The following is a 20,223-nucleotide window of genomic DNA, read 5'->3' on the forward strand; positions in this document are numbered from 1 at the left end:
CAACAGATTCATCGACTCTTGTCATAAGGCGGACGCTGTGAGGTTACTTTAACGTAATAATGCAGCAGCACTTCATGGATCCTTTATTCGCACTGATTCCCTGATTCCCAGTAGATCTCATTATGGCACATAATTGTACTTTCAACTTCTCATACAGATTTTGTGTGTGTGTGTTTGTAAATTAGAGTTAAAGTGGTCATTTGCATAAGAGGTAGCTCATATTTCCAAGGTGTAAGTCAAAAGCTTTTGCATATGTGTGTTTGTCTGTACATGTTTATAGTAGGTACGTGTATATTGTTTGTGTAGTCACTTGATTTGCATCATGGAAGTCCTATGTGTGTGATTTTGTGTGTATGAGTGCATGTGATACAATCCTGTTTAAGTCACTTAAACTGCTTCCAGTTTGGCAAAACAGTTTGTAAGTTGGCAGAAAACGAGTCAACAATCATTTTTATAATTATTTAATCCTTTAAGTTGAATAAATGTACCATCAATTCTTTGATGTCATTTTAAAGTAAATAACTTTTTGCCAGTTTGGGGGATTTTATTTTCTGCTGATGCTGTTTCCAGTACCTCAGCTCAGTTAATCTGCCAGTGCTGATTCTCATTCCAGTGCCATTTAAAATCTCAACCACAGACTGTATATAAATAAATGCAGCACATATATAAAAAAATTCTATATGTAAATGTATAGAGTCTACGCATGGAACTCATTGAAACTGTCATCACTGGATCGGGTCTGGTCATCTCTAAAACTATAATGAGTTAACAAGAATTCAGTATAACCAGTAATGCAAGAACTGAAAGGTTGTGGTCCTACTTTATTTTGTAGAGGATTGCATATAATTCTCCACATAGTTATTCAACAACTACTGTGCATTGTCATTTAGCTGGTAAATTTAGTATATATTAATGTTGTGCATAATTGCCACAGTTATGCTACTAACTTATAGAACTAATTGCTGATTTCTTGTCAGTTAAATCAGCGGCAAATGTATATAGTGTAACACATAAGTGAACTGATTCCTAAACACTCACATACAAGAAAAACATACACATTTTTCATTTTTTTCAGGATATACTTAGGGGTAAGTCTGGTCTCGATGTGTTTCTTGTTGGAGATTTTAAAATTAAGTTCAACTGGATTCATATTTAACCTTTAAAGGAGAGCCATGTTGGCTCCATTGACAGTTGTTTTAGCTTTAATTTTCAAAATCCAAGCTTTAAGACATCAAAGTCATTGCATTCTGCTGTGAATGGTTTAGCCACCATCGCTCCCTCCCCCTTTATGTCATTAGCTGTATCAGCTGTGGCCATGTTTCACCAGCAGTGTTGACACAAAGAGCACAGAGCTGAGGTCTGAATCCCTGCCACTGCCCTTCACCAAAACCAGAGGGATCATCTCAGTAAGGGATTCTGTGTCACTCTCTCAACACACCTCAGGATTCATATCAGCACTCAGACCTTCAACTTAATAGATTGTATCACAAAAACACATGTGCTCACAAACATTATTTTTTTGTCTTGTAAGGCCGTGCTCATGCATATTCACAGTCCTGCAAAAACATGTGCTGCACACATTTACACACTGATACAATCACGTACCTGTAAGTTACATTTGTTTTTGGTTGAAGGCCAGGCAGAGGTCTCAGTGGAGGGTTCAGTGCAGAGCTCCTGTGTAGAGAACACCAGCGGGAGATTAGGTCTGTTTGTAATCCATGGCCAAAAATGTCAGCAGAGTTTGGGGATTTTTTCCTGTTTAATCAAAACTGATTCTACTCATTCTTCTTCCCAGAAATGAAGTCTGGGTTTGGGAACAGTCTTTCAATCTGTCTCTACCTGCCAGTACAGCCTCTGTATGACGAGCTAACATGGTAAACGTGATATGAGTTAACATTGAAATGATGAAAAGTCATGGCACTACAGATAAGATTTATTCAAAAGTATGAAATGATTTCATAATGTGGTTTTAACACATTTGTAACCTTGCAACGTACTGTATGATTACTGCTTATAGGAATATAGTTTAACCGCGTTGTAAAATGTGCTGATTTGCTTTCTTGCCAAGGTAGATGAGAAGATTGATGCTGTCGCTATACACTGAGCGAGAACAGTTTGCAGCATGTAAGGCCTATTGTCTGTACTGGATTATATAAAAGCACAAACCACCCTCTCACAGTGTGAGGCTGCGAGGGGACCAAGTTAACTGCTGATATCAGCACCGGAACACTGGAGGAACCTTGGATGAACCAAGAATAATACCCTCTGTCGTACTATGATAAAGTTCTGTATTAGAAATTGCAGCATTGCAAATTGTAAGAATTCACATAAATCACAAACACATATTACAAAAGTATAAAATGAACTATGTGTATAAACACAACATGAATATGCTCAGTCGTCTGCTCTGTCAACAGACTTGGCGTGGCATTTCCAATTCAGTCTTTCAATAAAGAGTAGCTTGTATGTTTCAGCTCTGGTTGAGCTGAACTCTGACCACTGATGACTAGCTCAGCTAGATATTAGAAAGGATGCAGGTTTAAGGCACTTCCTCGTTGGTTTCAATTTTTTAGATTTCGAAGCTATATTTAAATATATCCTTTGTCGTCAATACTGATTAGCCTAGTTTAGCAAAAAAATGAAAGCAGGGGCATACAGTTTAGTTAGATGTTTTCATGCATACCTTTTTTTTTGTTAAAGGTTTCGTACAAATTTAAGAATCAAGATTGAATTCTAAAGAGGTTCTGTTAGGCAGATGTGTTCATCGTCCTAACTCGGCTGAGAGGATAATAGTGGCAGTGATCTTCTCACTACCTCTCATTTAGCACAAGAAAGTAAATAAGCTTATGTCCGAGGAAGTCTGATTTTGTTGTACAGTTCATCTGATTGTTATTCTCCAGTGATTCTGTAGGATTAGCGTGTCTGCACCCTCTCTCTTGTCTCCTTTTACTCGGACAGATTCATTCATTATGCAGCAAAGTTTTTCTTCTTCCTGCCGACTGTCCCTTGTGATCTGCACGCACAAAGACGTTTTTTTTTTTTTGTATTGTTGCACCGTTTATTCAATTTCCTGCACCTGTCATTGTGTTTTTATGCTGCTGCCGTGTTTTGTGTATTTGTTTTTGCATACTATGTTATGTCACGATCAATCATCCTCTCAGTGTGTCGGGGGAAACATTCAAATGCATTCAAATTTCTTATTCAGGAAGCATGCTATTTTGCTCGGGTAAGACTGGAAACAATTTAATGGGCTAAGAAATTGTTTCTTAGCATCTTTACTTTTACTGAAAAAGGTAAATGAATGTAGCAGAAGGGGACCCCAAGCTTTTTCAAACCACCATGACTGTTTCAAGTACAATATATGGTATCGGCTAGAGATGACCCGAGCGCTAATATATCCATTATACAGCACCGTAACTCTCTCTTCTGCATAAAGTTAGCTTATCTCATAATAACAGCCACTCCATCTCCTGCTTAAAACCTCATTTGCTGTAGCTTTTGTCCCCCCACTGCTGCATCCCCTGGTAATGTGAGCCCAGACCTCAGTCCAGGAATAATTCCTGAATAATTTCAGAGTCGGTTTTAGCTAACCACTAATGGTGTTAGTCATGCTTGAGTAATCCTGAATTAGCACCAGCCGGGAATTCAATAGCCGGCCTGCGTGAATATATGTGCAGGGCAAGCTAAGTGCTAATTTGTGCAGACTGTCTGTGCTGCTGCTTTGGACCTGGGGATTGTTTGGGCGCGATATAGGCCTGCAATTTCTAGTAATGTATAATATCCTTTCATTATGCGCTCACACACACAAGCATCATTTAGCAAATGATATGACCCCTGTTGTACAGTGGTAGTTTTCTCTTGGTATTGGGCAATTTAAGAGAGTGATGGAATTGAGGGGAAGATTGTTGTGCTGACGTTTACCACTGGCAAGGTCAAGACTCATCTTCTATCTTATTATATACTGTACCAGTCAGCATTCCAGTTACCAAGCTTGGACTTAGGGGGAAGGGGAACGGTTCAGTGTGATGGAGAGAAGAAAGATGAGGAAAAGAAAAAGGGGAGGGGTGCATAAGTGAAGAAGCAAAAGGGGGGTGGAGGGGACCAAGAAGCGAAGGGGGGGTTCAAAACTGTGTCAGCATATGTGAGAGAGATTCCTCAAATAGGCCATAGCCTGGGGAGTGATGGACTGAAGCTTTTCTTTGGGGAACGTGCACACATAAAATCACACACACACACACAGACACACAAACACAACATTCACATATTACAGACACCCTCATACTGTATTGAGCAGGAGACCAAGGTATGACAAACCTTAAAGCGGGATACACCAACATGCAACATGGGAACTGTGGTTTGAAATTTAACCCTACAGTAAAATTAGAGAGGCTGAGGTGCATACCTCAGCAGTTCTAAATACCCAGGAGTCTTTAGAGGGGGCAATCTGTCTCTCTCTCTCTCTCTCACTGTCTTAGTCTCTTTCACTCTCCGATTCTGTCACTCTCTTTTCCTTTTCCACCCTTTCCTCGTATCTTTCTGCACCTTTTCCTCCTTTTTCTCACCACCATCCTCTGTATCAAAAACACACAGAAACACATTCCACGGAGAGAAAGAGCCATCCGCCGCAGTCGCTGCCAAACTGACTCAACACTTTTCACACAATTCATTTGTCACAGTAATGAAACAGCCCTGGATTGCACCAGGCGTTCATCAATATCATTGCTCAAATGGAGCTTCAGTCCAAAAGGAGTTGCTTCAAGGTTTTGCACCCTTCGAAATGTTGTCCAGATTCTGACAAACTGTTGTGCGTGCGTGCGTGCGTGCGTGCGTGCGTGCATGCGTGCGTGCGTGATAGTTTGCATTTGTGCCAACAGGTTCAAATAGTTTGTTTTGCTTGGACCCATCCCCAAACAGAAGCACCTGCAGAGTGAACAGGTGTTGCTTTATATTCAGAAGCAGATTGGCTTCAAGTAAGGAGGCTGCAGACTGTCTGACAAGTTATAGAACACAAAACTTTTTCAAAGGTCAAGCTTGAGCTTGCATTTTGTTGTTAAACCAGATTTTTGCCTTGAATTTGGCAGCACTGTGACAGCGCATTTTATAATTCGTCCTTGAAATGCATTTCTTTTCATGTGTGCTTTAGCATTTTGTCAGAAGGATTCGCATTGATGATCATGTCAGAAGCATAGAGAATTATCATCTGCTCTGTGAAGCATTTTTTTCATCTTTTAGCTCATTGTTTTGGGGTTTAAGGGTATAACTTCCACATCAGGAAGCTGTTGTTGATGGAAAAACCTCTGATAAACCAACAGCATGCTCTCTGCAACACCACCAGATCAATTGGCAGATAAGGAGCAAAAAGGAGAGTGAATGCTGGAAATGTGATCCTTTGCACACAAATATGACTCAAAATGAGAACTTTTCTCTTCTGTCTTCTCAATGACAACTTGTTCAAGCACAAACATGCCGATGTTGTGTTTACAGCATGTTGCAAAAATACAGGCCAGCTTGTGCTCTGTGGGAAGTTATTAAAGTTAAAGACAAGTTGTTTACTTATCAATATGAAGTAAATGCTGATTACACAATGTAATGGCTATAGAGTCGCGACACCACTGACATTAGCTTGGCTCCCTATAAACCTCCCTCTCACTATGCAATTGCAACGTCGGCTCCAAAACCTCCCAGGAAAATTAAGGCTTGATCTATGGCACAAAGTGGAATTACTGTGGCAACTCTACCTGGCAAAAGAAAACAGATCTCCATTGTCGGAGGAGGTAAAGAGATTGAAGAGGTAAAACATTCACTTGATAGAGAGAGCTCTGGAACTTGAGAGGGTTCAAAAATGACATTCAGTTGGCATTATTTCTACTAAGTCAGTAAATAACAGGGCCTGCCTCCTTATTTGTACAGCCAGGTGTTTTATTCTGCCTTTATTATAGTACTGAGATCAGGGTTTCTCTTTCAAATTGGTACTCTTATGCTTGTTTCTTGCTTTGGACCGTGGCAGGTTGTTATTGGTATCAATGTTGGCAACACAGCCACTAGCAGGCAGGAAACGAATCAGGAGCTCCTTTGTTCTCTCTTATTTTCTAAATAGTGATGATCATTTTGTGTCCTGTGCTGTTAGTAGTTTGCTAAGAAAATGACAAGCAATCTGGTCTTTGCAACAGCGGCACCAACACTAATTCCATTTAGACATACAATGAGGGGGGAGAGGAGGTTAATAAGTTTTCTCTTGCCACTTTAAAGTAAGTTTCTATTTGTAATATTTACCATGAAGAACCCCGGCTACCATTTCATCTCTTCCTTCTACATGTCCATGTTTTCTCACCTTTCATTTCGCTCTCTTATTGTCCCAATGCTCCATCACACCTCAACTCTCATGTTTCTCTGCCTGTCACCTCCCACCACCAGACATCCTGTCTGAGAACAGTCTGCATCACTTCCTCTGTCTGCCCGTGACTTTCATGCCCACTCCACTGTTAAGATCCTCAGGATACGCCACGGGCACGCTGTATACATTCATAACGCATTCATGCCTCCTTTCACTTGGCAGCACATTTCACACATTTCAGAAATAGAAGTCTGTATGTCCTTCTGGTCCCATGTGTGACAAGTGGATGTCTGCAGTGTGCATGTCAGTGGTGTGGTGTCACTGGAATGCTTTAATGTCAGTTTTTAACTTAAGTAAGACCATGAAGCTGGACAGTACCCCAATTTAGCCACACCAGTGACATTCCTTGTACTCGGTGAGAAGCAAAGCATTGTGGTGCTATACTGGGAGACTGAAATTCTGAAATCCAAATTTTTTTTATCTGCAACTGGTCAGTAGTTTCCAGAGGTTGTGGGTGCCTGTAAACACATCATCAGTGCGTCTCTTTGTTTGTGGGTGATGCAGGGACTTATTTCTGGGTCCATCATCTACTCATGCATTTTAATATCTAACTGTGCCAGTCGTCAAAAACAGGACAGCTCAGAGTCCAAGGACAGAGAAGTAGTCTGAAATAGAGACATCTGTCCGTTGGGGTCACTCTGACAGAAAGACAGTGGGGAGGGAGGGGAGGCGAGGGGATGCGCAAGGATGAGGGGCGTGCGTCAATAGCCAGATGAAGGAGGATCGGAGAAAAAAAAGAAAAAAAACAGGGGCATTGATTGAAAGAGAGAAGGGATGGTGAAAGAAAGAGGGAGAGGAAGATGGATGAGTGGGGTTAAGCAGGGCAGCAGGCACAGCTGTCAATACTTATAGCAATACTTGAACTCCCCATCTGGATCCTTTCATTCCTTGTTGCACTGTCATGTATTGTTTGAGCATTCGCTGTCGCTATCTGTTCATGCATAAGTGACTAATCCACAAGCTTTAACTGATGTGTAATATTTAATTTGGTCTCTTCTGAAGGGACTCTGGTGGTAGGCGGTGGACGTATCTTCTCTAACCACTTCACAGATGTTCTCTACAGCGCATGTCGTTTTTTTTTTTTTTCGCATTTGCTTGTTTGCGTGTGGACACGCATGTGCCTATACGCAGAATCTCTTGGTAGAGTTTTCAAAGGATTTGTTAAGCAGGTCACCCCTGGCCTCTCGCTTTCTCACCATGGTATGCTCCCGTAATGCCTCGCAGTGCTAATGCTGAGCTCACATTGATTCGAAAACATATCACTCTTGTGCCTTTTAGTTTCTAAGCAGTGGTACAGAAGATACACGATCCACCAGTGCTTTCGAACAGATGAAAATCCACTGATTTGCTGGATTTTTAACACTGGCTCATGTTATAGCAGTCATAGGAGGTGCCTCATGCTTTTGCTTTGTTTTGTTTTATGCTCACTGTAATTAGAAGTTTATAGAGAGGGATTTAAACACAGCTTCCAAAGAGAACTTTTGCAATCGTGAATCATTGAAAACAATGAAAATGCACAAATGACTCGATGGTTTTTCAGTCACAGTATATTTTTCACTGATATGATATGATATGATATGATATGATATGATATGATATGATATGATATGATATGATACGATATGATATCACAGCCTGTGTGTGTGTTTACTCCCGGGTGGTCCAGCAGCAGTGCAGTGCTCCAGACTGGATTAAGGTCTTGCTCGGATGTGGCTGAGCTCCATTTGGAAAATCGGGATTTGGATTTGAGATAGAAGCACAAGGGAGGTGTTACGTTATCCCCAAGAGGGACAGGCTGAGTGATACAGCTCAACGATGAGGGAAGAGGCAGGGAGGGATGGAAAAGAAGCAACAAAAAAAAGATAACAGAGGGAATCTGTCGCGTCAACTGTGAAGATGGCGAATGTCATGGATGACATGGCAGTATGCAGAATCACAGACCAATGGAAAATGTGTGTTTGTACACTGTGTGTCTGTTTAGTTAGTGTCCATGTGTGGAGGAGACTTCAGACATACTTCTTTTATCCATGGTTACCATTAATAATATTGTTTATATTTGTGTGTTTCCAGAACGGCCCATGCCAGGACAAAAAGCGAGGCTGCAGACCAGGCCGCGATCTCTGCTGTGCATGACTCTGAAATTGCCAGAGCGGTTGCAAGGGAGCTCTCACCCAACTTCTACCAACCGGGTAACTATTAAGAAAAAGCTTACATACACCACACACACACCTGTATATTGTAAAGCTTCCAGTGGCAAAATGTGGATAAAACACAGCCTTAAAGTGAGCTGAAGCATCAGAAACGTTGATACTTTACATATGGAGCAGACTGCAGGTACACTGAGAAGGTCAGTCCCTTTGGTGAAACACAATACTTTTCAAGTGGTTAAACTTGCTGAAACATTTGCCTCGCTATGCATGCAAGTATGGTTTTACACCAGGTTTTCAGACATTTTAGACTTGACTGACCCAGAGATGAAGTTGCAGGCGTTGGCAAGGCTGTTGCATGAGCCTGGAGGGGGGGCTTTAACACATGAGTGGTTCACACCCAACGGTTGGACATATACCCAGCCAAGCTATTCTAAAATCCCCCCCTCCCTCACCCCCCTATATCCCCTTTTAAGCTACAGCATCCTCAAGCGCATTTTTAAACCATGTTTTTGTGAGATGGGTAACTGCTGAGAGGCTGGGTACTGTGTATGAATAATGATGTTTGCACAGTTTTAGAGTTGTTTACACTGACTTTGTCTGAGTCAGTAATGTGCTTGTTTTGGGTGCACAAAAGCAAAGGGATTGGTGTTCCAGGACTGTAATCGAAGACTAGAGGTACTGAGGATGATTTGTAACACCACAATGGAGGACTGTGTTTGCGCTTCGACAAAGCAGAGGCAGCTTGAAGCAGTATTCTGGATAGAAGCCATGTCTTAGCTCTCAAAAAGCCTGTTGTAACAGCTTGGAAATATCAAACTCATGCTCTGGTGAAGTGTAGAAATGGCTTACAGAAATATGAGTGGTGGTAAAGGAAACCTACAAAGGTCTCCTGCTCCTAATACCAAGCACTTCTCATCTTTCATCCGCCTGAAGGTTTAACAGGCACACTGCCATACTATACAGCAGTCAAAGCATAGGGTGTCAACTCAACTCTGTTTAGTACATTTACAAGGTAAGCTGAGTTTTACAAGGTGTTGCAGGATATATAATACTACATAAATAGTCAGAGGTAAAGATCCTTTTTTTGTTTGAAAAAAAATTGTAATGCAGGTGGGGTCAGAGGGTGAACTAAATTGGTGCTATTCTTGTATAGTTTGAGTCCATTTAGACTATTTTTTCATGTTAGCTTCAGCTTAATATGTTACTTTTGAAGAAATTATTCTGTGGTGACTATTAAAAAAAACAAAAAAACAAAAACTCACGCATTCAGCTACAACAAGAAAAGCTCATATTTGTTCATACATGTTGTCAGAAGATTGATAAAGCAAAGTCGTGCAGTAAATTGGTTTTATAGCAGTCATTTTGAGGCACGGGTTCTGCTGATATTAGATGAAAAATGCCCATTCTAATATTTTACATTTTTTTGTTTATTTATTTATTTTTATTTACAGTGTAAGATCCATACTATTTTTGCCTCTTCCACTGGGTGTGACATATTTAGGCCTATGAGCTAGTGACCTTGGGGCCTTGCCAAAAGCCACCACAAAATAGTGGGTGACAAATAGATTGACAATGGGACCCATTCAAGCATGTCTCTTCACTAAGCCACAGAAATGGCCAGCCCAGGCCAGAGACATCCTGCGGCTTGTTTGTGTTGTGGAAAACAGTGGTCATGCTTGGCAGGCTGGGCGATCTCAAGGTTCACAAGTCTGTGCAGAGAGTGTCCTTGCCTTATAAGTCAGATCATGAATGAGAGAGTGGCCGATGTCATAATAATGTGCAGTGCAGGACGACATCTGAGCCGCTGCGTTTAAACGTTCAGTTACGTAAGCCTGTCTGGTAAGCTCAACTGAAAGCCAGACAGGCACCTGCAGATAGCCATACCCGTTTTATATAAATTAATTCATTTCTAGTGCATAAAAGAATTAGTCGTGTCTTGTATAAGCCAGATTTTCTAGGTTTGTTGTTGGTGCATGGTCTGTCCTTTGGCAGGTTATGCCATGTTTGAGTGTAAACACTTTCCTCTATTTGCAGCTTCCTGGCAAAATGACCACCAGTGGTGTTACTCTCAGACAAAAAAAAAAAAGTGCCCTAGACCAGGTATAATTATACTTCTGTCAACACCTTGCTCATCCTAATGTTACAGTGGGGCAAAGCTGCTCTAGCTGAACAAATAGCACTAGAAGAAAATTGTATGACTTTCCCAAACTAATCTGCTTTGCTTCCTCAATGTGCACCTTCACAGTGGAAATATTCTCACTCACACCTCATCCCTCAGCTTTTAACAAATCCTCTAGGGTAACAACCAGGGGTCTAAACCCCTTGTTGTTTGTAATTGGCATTTCAGACTCATAGCAGATTATCACCAAGATTGGGAGTGTGTGCTTCAAAAGAGACGAGAGAGTCACAGGGAACAGGACCCTGACCCAAATGATTGATTCACACACAGCACCCTGGAGGGGAAGCAGAGAGGGTTAGCTAGGCGTGGCCTGCGGCGTGACGTTAATTGGGCTATATTTGGTGCCGATGTCTGCTCACTGGGGTCTAATGGAGACATAGCTGAAATCCTTATGCACTGAGAGGAGCTCGGTACTGCACTAGCCCCCTCTCCGGGGCTGACATGGAGCAGCTGTCCTTTCCTTCAGCCCGTCGCTAGAGGAGGGTTGGAGGGTGGGGGGGGTGCAGCAGGGATCCTGCTCCTCCCTGTTTGACCCAGTCAAGGTGCACTTGGACCAGGTGGAACCATAAAAGCTTGGACCTGTCAGGGCTGAAAACCAGACATGAGCAGGTGCTGCTGTATATTCATAGCAGCAGGTGTGGAGTAAGTTTTTACACAGCAGTTCATGTGAAGTTTAAAGTAATGCAGAAAGTTCTTATGACTTTCAAGGATACAGAACATAAATTATAAGAAACTGCTACCCCATAATATCCTTTCTCAGATTTCAAGAGTATATTTGTCCTCAGTCCCAATTGTTGAAACAGCTATTTAAAAAAAATAACTACCAGAGAGATGGGTTATTGCATTCATGTAAAAATATATTTCTGTCAGCCCTTCATTATAGAAGGAAAAGATCATGGTTGGAAAAAGTCAGCAAATGACTTTAGACATTTAATTTGACTTTATACATAAAGCATGCCATTTCTCCATCTATCAGTGTCAGTGTACGTGAGGCCTTCCATGTTCTTCTTTGCATGTGGCCACTTGCAAACAAAGCACAGGAAGTCACTGTGAGTGCATTGGACCAATAGCCACAGCCATCGGGGAATATTTATTTACATGTGTGTGTATGAGTGCAAATGTATATGAGTCTGTGTGTGTGTCTGTGTGCATGTGCACATGTAATATAGTGAATGTAATCCGGCCAAACAATAGCAGCTCCCCCCTGCCCATCTGCCAGTGTGAGTAGGAGGAAGAAAGAGAACATCTAAATTGCTACAAATTGAGCCATAAATCTTAAATATAACAGCTGAGAGCATGCTGAGATAACAACCCACATAACAGACTCATATATATCCAGTATAATTCAACATATCAATATTAGTGTGTTAATCAAATTAAACAAAGAACGCAAACTTGGAAAATGCAAATCCATTTCACAACCAATCGGAAGGCTTGTCATTATATTTGACATATAGACACAATGACACACTTAAAGCAACACTTTGCCTGTGGTGATGTGTATTTTGCTCCCTGATGACTTCTCTGTGCATCTGACAAGGCAGCAGCCAAGACCTGTCATCAGTCATATAGTAACAACAGCCTTGGGTTAGTGTTTGATTGCCAGAGCTCTGTGAAAAAGATTCAAATGTTGGAGGAAAAAAAGAAAAAAAAAAACAACAATCCTATTTGTCCAAAGATTCTCTTTTAACTATAACACTAGATTATAAACGACTATGAATCTTCAGCTGAGGGTAGTCTGATGCACTATGGCAACAGATGTGGTAACTGCACATAATGTACTTCTTACACACACACACACACACACACATGGATGCACGTTTCAGTGAAGCTCCCCTCTTGTTACCGCTGTTCATCTCATATTAAGGTCAGCAGGGGTTAGGCAGGGTCTTAAACAGCCGATCCATAGTGTTTTGTGTGGGTATATGATTGTGTGCGTGTGTGTGTGTTATGCGAAGAGAGCACTGGAGCAGAAAATGTGTTGTGGATTAACATGAAGAGAACTGGCAACCTGCAGCTTAAACAAAAGCTTGTCTTCTAATAACCTCAAATCGACAATGATGATGTTAGAAGAGAAAGTCACAGTACATTTTACAGTTAAGCTTTTGCTGAAAAGGACTGAACGGAGGATTAAAATACTTAAAGGCGCGTGTCTTATATGCGACAAATGATGCTCTGAATGCTTAAACTGGCATCTTTATTGGTGTTTGTTTTGAGTATTTTTGTCTCGGTCATGGCTATTACCATGGCCTATTTTAATAGCCCTCTTTAAGAAGGCTGCAGACTCAGCCCAGTTGATCAATGTTTAGATGAAAGAAACACCACAGCCATTTGGGTAATTGAGTCCCAGTACATGTTCCAGCTGACCTGGCAGGATTCCTCAGTATAGTGCATCAAATAAATCTTCACTCACTTGTCAGGAGGATTTACACCAGCTCAGATATCTACGAAACAGCCACACAATTCTAATTCAAAGATTTTTTTTTTGCATGTGCATGCTTCCTAACACAAGAAAAAACATGTTCAACATAATTTGGAATTCAACATAACTGCAGTAGTGGAAGTAGTTTTTCCCTGACTGCCAGCTTTGCAGTCTTATATGAGTGTTGGACTGGGAGTGGGGGTCGTTCAAGTGGCAAAAACCATTCAGAAAATGCTTGGAACCCCTTGCAGGAATCTGTCCCCAAACAGATTGAAATTGCTCGGGCCCGCCCACGAAGCCCTAACTCTTATTGAGCTATGGTGTGAAATTAAGCTCAGCAGATATATTAAGCCCCACAGATGTTCAAATGTCCCCCTGTCTCTTTGTAGTGGGTCTTATTGGTTGTAGTGGTTATGAAACAAATTAGGAATGCCACGCAGCTGAAGAATACTTTGGGCTTATGAGTACCGAGGCCCAAAAGATTCCGCAATAAGGCTGTTTACGCTGATATGGGATTAGATGCACTTGTTCCTTTCTGGATCCTATATTTGCATAATTGTTCCTAGAAGTGTTGAGTGTCAAATCGAAGTCAATATTTACTCTTTTCCACTGAATTATCATGTACAAACTTAAAAGGTGATGTGTGTGTAAGAGACATCCCCAAAATCCTTTGGATTGATCTTTGAAATAATCCATTTTCCAACCCAATCCATAAGTCAATCCTAAACAAACCACCATGAGCACATTAGCATCAGATCACCTTACACTGACTGAGTACAATCCTGAATTAAAGTGTGGTAATGCGTCTTTAAAACCTTTCCTTTTAAACATTGTCTCTATAATTTCTTGATTTCTTTCCGTTTCAAATTGTATATACATGTGATGCGGAGAATCCTTTTCTGCTCATACCATCTGATGTGCTTCAAACAATGCGGCATTGTCCCTGTCTTAGTCACTCTGACACCGTCTAATTTAGGCGAAGAGAGAGAAAAACAGGCAAACAAAGAGCCTCATGTCTCTAATAAATGTTAATTCTGCACAGAACAAAGGGACAGATAAAGTGTCATTTCTATTACATGCAAAATGGTATTTACATTCAGATTGAGGCTTTATTGTTCACACATTAGAGCACATTAGAGGAAAATTCAAAACATGCATCGTTGAAAGATGAGTTTTCATTCACTCGAGGAGCAGCAATATCATTAGACCGTGAGTGTCCACTAACCTTGGACCATAAACTCATGCTGGAGATAAAAAAGGGACCTAAAAGTGTCTTTGCTGCACTGTAGGGTTGACTGTCATTATCTATACAGCTGTGATGGTTGGATGCTCAGAATTGATGTGAAAGGGCCTTTCCAGGAAAACAACATGCTGATAAAAGAGAATGACTGATGATAAAGATGAGCCTGCAGGGGGAGGCTTCCTTTGTGAAATGGTGTTTGTGACCCTGCATTAATCAGTCCATTTCCTTCTATCTCCCTCCTTCCCTCGGTCTTTGCGGAATGACTGCATATATTATGTTGATTCATGAATATTTTATTTGAAAGTTTAACTACGCTTAAGGCCAGATCTGGTTTAAATCTGGATCACGGTAAAACTCTCCGGTCAGGCAGAATGGACAGAAAATTAAGAATTCTCTGTTCTCCTAATCTGGATTTTTGGACAGTAGCTGCAACAGAAATTTCAGAATAGCACTTGGCGACGGTTTAGGGTTTGGTAATCTCTTGAGTCATGACTGACCTATGTCTGAACCTCAGATAATGGGGCATTTCAATGATGTTAGTGCTGTATGTTCAAGGCTATCAGTATGCAGTGTCTTTTATTGTGACGTTTACGTATTTTCATCCAATTCATGTCATAGAGCAAAGGCTTGATTTGTTCTTCTGAATAAATCCCAGATGGAAATGTACTTTTCACTTTTATACTAAGAGGAGAAAGTGCTGCCTCATGTCATGTCTGTATGATGAACACAGCGTGGTTGTTTTTTTAAATTTGTCTAAAGAGAGGTACAGCGAGCCTGTCTCTGTCCAAAGGGTTACATAAGCTGCCTACTAGAACCTCTAAAGCTCGCTACTTAACACATTATATCTTGTTTGTTTAATCTGTACAAAAACTGAAGTGTAAAAATAACAAATTGTGATTTGGTGTGCCAGACTATTTCTTGGCCAGGCACAGTCACAGAAATAGTAAACAAGATAGAAGTAAAAGAGAGAAAATAACTAGCCTGGCTCTGTCATACGACATAACACCCGGTAAGACAACAACATTTTGTTTTTACATTTCAGTATACTGCACATAATGTGTTAATTACTGAGCTTTAGAGGTGTTGGACGGCAGATTTTGTTACCTTTGGACAGAGACAGGCTTGCTTGTGCTAAGCTAAGCTGACCTGCTGTTGGCAGTGGTTTCATGTTCAGCAAACACAAGACGAGTTTTTCGCTTCTTGTCTAACTCTTGGCAAGAAACCATGCTGTATATGTGTTTCCCAAAATGTCCTATTCTTCAAAACAGTGAGAAAAATATCCATCAAATGTGCAATTTTTCTTTTCTGGCATTGCATCTAAACCAAACTAGTAAGAAATGACTTGTGTTCTTGCTCTGTGACTTGAATTTAATGATAATTTAAAGTGAGGCGGGACAAGCGTCTGTTATCTGTCATGTTAATACATGTCACCTCTCTTATGTCCTCAGGACCCGACTACATAAAACAGCAGTTAAAGGAGCCTGTGGAGATTAAGGAGGTCCCTGTTGAGAAGAAGGAAGGCTCCCCGAAGGATTCTCCCCACTTTTACCGCAAAGGCACCACTCCCCCCCACTCCCCGGTGACCAGTCCTGGAACCACACCTCCCCCCTCGCCTCGTTCCAGCAAGAAGAAAGGTCAACTCGCCAACAGCACCAGCCGTAAAACCAGCAAAGAAGAAAAACCTTCCCGCAAAATAAGCAAAGAAGAGAAGTCGAGCCACAAGACCAGCAAGGATGAGCGATCTAGCAGGAAGCTGAGTAAAGAAGAAAGGCCGTCCGTTACTGATGGCCCCAAAGCTTCCCATGTACCCGACGAGGCTCCACCGAAACCCGCCAAGGTCCAGCAGCCTGCCCCAGCTCCTGCTCCTCCTCCACAGCCTCCTGCAGTTCCAGTCAATGGCCAGCTCCACACCGAGTACCACAGTTACTACGTCAAGGCCCCTACAAGGGCGCCTCCACCACCAGACCCAGAGGAGGATATAGAAGAAGAGCCCAGTGCCCTGGCCCTGGCACGTATGCCCCCACAACCCCCCAAGTCCTATAGTATCCCCACTCCTAAGCCGGCCTCCATACGGGAGAGCAAGAGCGACCAGAAACTCAGGAAGCAGGATTCCCTAAAGCCAAAGAGCCTCGCAGACACAAAGAAAGCTAGCATGGAGATTGCAGAAAGTACAGAAGAAACAGTAAGTATCACTGATTAATTGAAGAGTTCGTTTGCAAAAGTTGCCTGTTTTTGCAAAGGAACTTTTTCAATTACACTTACTGACGTTCAGGCAGAGGTAGTGTGTTTGTATGGTAATGGTAACCCCTACAAAATTGTAACCCCTACAAAATTTAAAGCTTTAAAATTCCCAATTTCATGCTGGGTTGTGAACCAGACTGATTTTTCGTTTCATTTGTCGTGGATGTCTGCTAACAGTCGCAAGTACAAAATAGCATGTTAATGATTGAGCTTTAGAGATGCTGTTAGATGGATTTTGTTATCTGAGGACATAGCTAGGCTAGCTGTGCGCAGGCTTTATGCTATGCTATGCTAAGCTAACTAGCTAGCTGCTGGCTATAGCTTCATATCTACCGTATAGACTTGAGGGTGATATTGTTTCAAATCTTTTTTTTTCTTACAGATTTAGAACAATTATTTTAACACTGCCTTGTATTTAATTCTTAATAGCACTGATTTGTGAAATGGAACGTTCGCAATTTGATTCACTGTTAGATGATTATTATGTGATATCTGATCTTTTTATATTATTATTTTTTGCAGGGTCCTAACTCAATCCTTGTTGCTATGGTAATGCTGTTGAATATCGGCCTTGCAATTATATTTGTCCATTTTCTGACATGATGATGCTGTTTCTCAGGCAAGTTCGTTAATTTTATTCTCTTATTCTTCCACATTTACAAAAAATGAATGCATCACAAGATGAATCTGTCCTTTCTGCTCATCTCTCGTGTGCCACAATGTGTATGTGAAAATGTGACAAGGGCCCAATTAAATCCAAACAAACTGTTTTATGTTGCAGTGAAACCATGGCAACCGGTACAGTTGCATCGCCGGCCTTGAAAAATGAAAATGGCGCCAGTGAGACACGGGGGCGGCTGTAGGTGTTTAGGAATCAGCATGACACCGAAGAGAATCAGGAGGAAGGCATCACTACTACCAACCCGTCACTGGCCTTCTTTAGGGCCAGCCCCGTGAATTAGCACTCCTTTGGCTTCTGTAAAAGCTGAGGTGAAATGTCGTGTCTAGTGAGATTAAAAAATAAAAAATAAAAAAGTTTAAAAAATGCAACTAAACATACACAGTCTGAAAAAAAAGAAAACAAGAAGTTATTGAAACCCACACGTGTGCTGATCCAAGCACAGGTCTCTGTAGCCCACTTCCACTGCCTTGGCAGAGATAGCGGTGGGCTGATGGAGCCTTGCTGGAAGAGTGTGGAGATGCACTTTTAGATGACGGGAGCAAACAGCTGCCTTTCTATTTTGCCATCTGACGTTTTGATGGGGAGATGTGAGCCCGGCCCGGGGGGGACGGTCACGGCGGGAGCGTGCTCGGGTGTTCGGAGCGTTTTCTGGGGTTCACACCACTCTTTGCAAGAGGAAACTGGGCACGGCCGTTGCCAGCAGTCAGTGCTAGCACGGTCACTAGCCAGTCTTACTCTGTTAACCCAAACATCACCGCAGCTTTCTGAAGCTCCGTCCATTGTTATCCAGAATACACTGCTTTGAAACACTCCCCGTGCATGGTACAGTTTTAACATTTTGTTTTTGTTTGTTTTTATTTTTTTGTTCTATCGTATCTTTTCGTTCGTTGTTGTACTCTGAATGTTGGTTACCTGCAGTCACATGCTTGTAGGCTTTTTGTTCTCTTTTCAGAATGAGTTAATAAATTTCTTTTTTTCCCTTTTTATTTGAATTTTACTCATTTCTAACAATTGAGCTGTAATTTGACATTACACATACATGTTACTGAAAGTGCAATATGTTTTTTTGTTTTTTTTCAAAAGCTTATAATATATTTTGCCAAAAAGGGGGTTGTACCATTAGAAAAATCCTACCTTTCATTTTTATTTTTTTTTTGCATAATTTTATTAGACTGGCTTTGAGAGGTTAATTGACAGCAGGCATTGTGATTAGGAAACTGAATTATACTTTAAAAGCCAGCGAGCTCTGTGAGAGTGAAGTAACAAATGTCTTATGTTATTTATGAAATCAGAAGGAAAATAATTTCATTGTACATGCCTAGACCATTTTTGCTTGAATTTCTTCACTCTATTCTTTGCTTTCATTGTGTCACTACACCACTAAGATGCAAAAACGCAGCTCACACGGCTGCTTGCCCGGCAATGCTTGCATGCTTATGAGACTGGATCAAGACAGTCTTGTGGACAGTGGAAGTTTATTCAGGTTGAGGCCATGGGGAATGTGGCTCCAGGGAGAAGGACAGATGCCTTTAAAAGTCTTTAACAGTACTACTGTTTACCTCAGAAAAGATGAGGAATGGGGGTGGGGGTGGGGGGGAGGGGGAAATCGATGCCATCCTTGTCTTAACTTTGTTGTGTGGGGGATACTCTGACTGTTGTCATCACCTGAATCATGCTTTGAACTTGCCTCATCGTAGCTGCTTGTAGTCTTTGTCGCAGGTATGGCATGAGTTTCTTTGATTTTCAAAGTGGTTATTTATATGGTGGACATTTACTGTCACCACTACCAAGTTTAATTATTTATTCATTGTACAACTGATGTGTTTGTGAACATTGGTCACCATGAAAAGGGCTTTAATATGTTTAGGTTTTCTTTGCTGCGATTTTATTTTGAAGACTGTATTGTCGATTATAAAATGAGCAGCACATTAAAATTTAGAGAATTCTTCAACCAGTTTGACGTTTGCAAACTGTCCACATAACAACTGGAAAAACAAAAATTCAAAATATTGTGTAGACTATAAAATGGTGAAGACTGGAGTTTTAGAGGGTTTAACTGAACAGCCTGTTTATGGGATATTTTTTGAAATGCAACATTGCATGTTGGAGACATTTATATATAGATTATTATATACTATTTGTAAGGATTTTTACAGAGCACAATCCAGAATCTGGTATGAGTTGGTATTTTTCTAACAATTTGCACACCTGTATTTTGACAATGAATATAACTTGTTTGTAATTGGTAATGTAATGCACATATGATAATGTTTGACAGTGGAAAAAAAAATACTTTATTTCTAATTGGTTGTACTGTACGTACCATTTGGGGGTGTGAAAGGCAGATGTACTTGTTTGAGTATTTTAGGACATAACAAGGAACTGTGGGAGACTTTTGATATCTCAAGGTTCATGTTACCCCACTGATTTGTGCAAAGTCTTTGGAGATGAAGTTATGTGTATAACAATAAAGATGTTATGCCTTGTTAAACAACATTATGCCTTCTGCTGGTATTTTAATGCTCTTGTCATGCATCACCACAAGGATCATAACTTTCAACTGTCCAGGTGTCATGGTTGGGTACAAAATGTCAGAAATTTTGATGACAGTAGAAATTACACAGCACAGCATATATATATCCACACTATATTTCACTACATTGCATAAAATCTACAAATGGAATTCAATTGATGGATGCAAGGATCGTCTTTTAACAACGCTTTAAATTCCAGCCACGTGCTCACTTATCTCTAAGCAACGGTGGCCTCACGTTGACCTTCTCATAATGAGATCCGGGGGGAGAAGACAGAAGACCAGGCATGAAATCAAAGTATCTTAGTCGGGGTCTCACGTTAGCGGAGCAAGTGCAGGCAGGTGCCCCAGTTTGTCTCGGGTCAGTTTGTACTGTTTC

At 41.1% G+C, this 20,223-nt stretch overlaps 1 protein-coding gene across 1 annotated transcript in view; it reads left to right on the forward strand.

The window, feature by feature from the left end:
• The window catches only part of jph1a (junctophilin 1a), a 33,492-nt gene extending 13,685 nt beyond the window's left edge, over nt 1–19,807 (forward strand). Inside the window, exons 4-7 of the mRNA XM_008278518.1 lie at nt 8,465–8,583; nt 15,837–16,570; nt 17,152–17,248; nt 17,411–19,807. Coding sequence (XP_008276740.1) covers nt 8,465–8,583; nt 15,837–16,570; nt 17,152–17,232 — 934 coding nt within the window. The 3' untranslated portion in view covers nt 17,233–17,248; nt 17,411–19,807. The remainder of the gene's footprint in view (nt 1–8,464; nt 8,584–15,836; nt 16,571–17,151; nt 17,249–17,410) is intronic.
• The last annotated feature ends 416 nt before the right edge of the window (nt 19,808–20,223 follow it).

The sequence above is a fragment of the Stegastes partitus genome, unplaced genomic scaffold (assembly GCF_000690725.1).
Source record: "Stegastes partitus isolate 25-593 unplaced genomic scaffold, Stegastes_partitus-1.0.2 Scaffold125, whole genome shotgun sequence".
Lineage (NCBI taxonomy): Eukaryota > Metazoa > Chordata > Actinopteri > Pomacentridae > Stegastes > Stegastes partitus.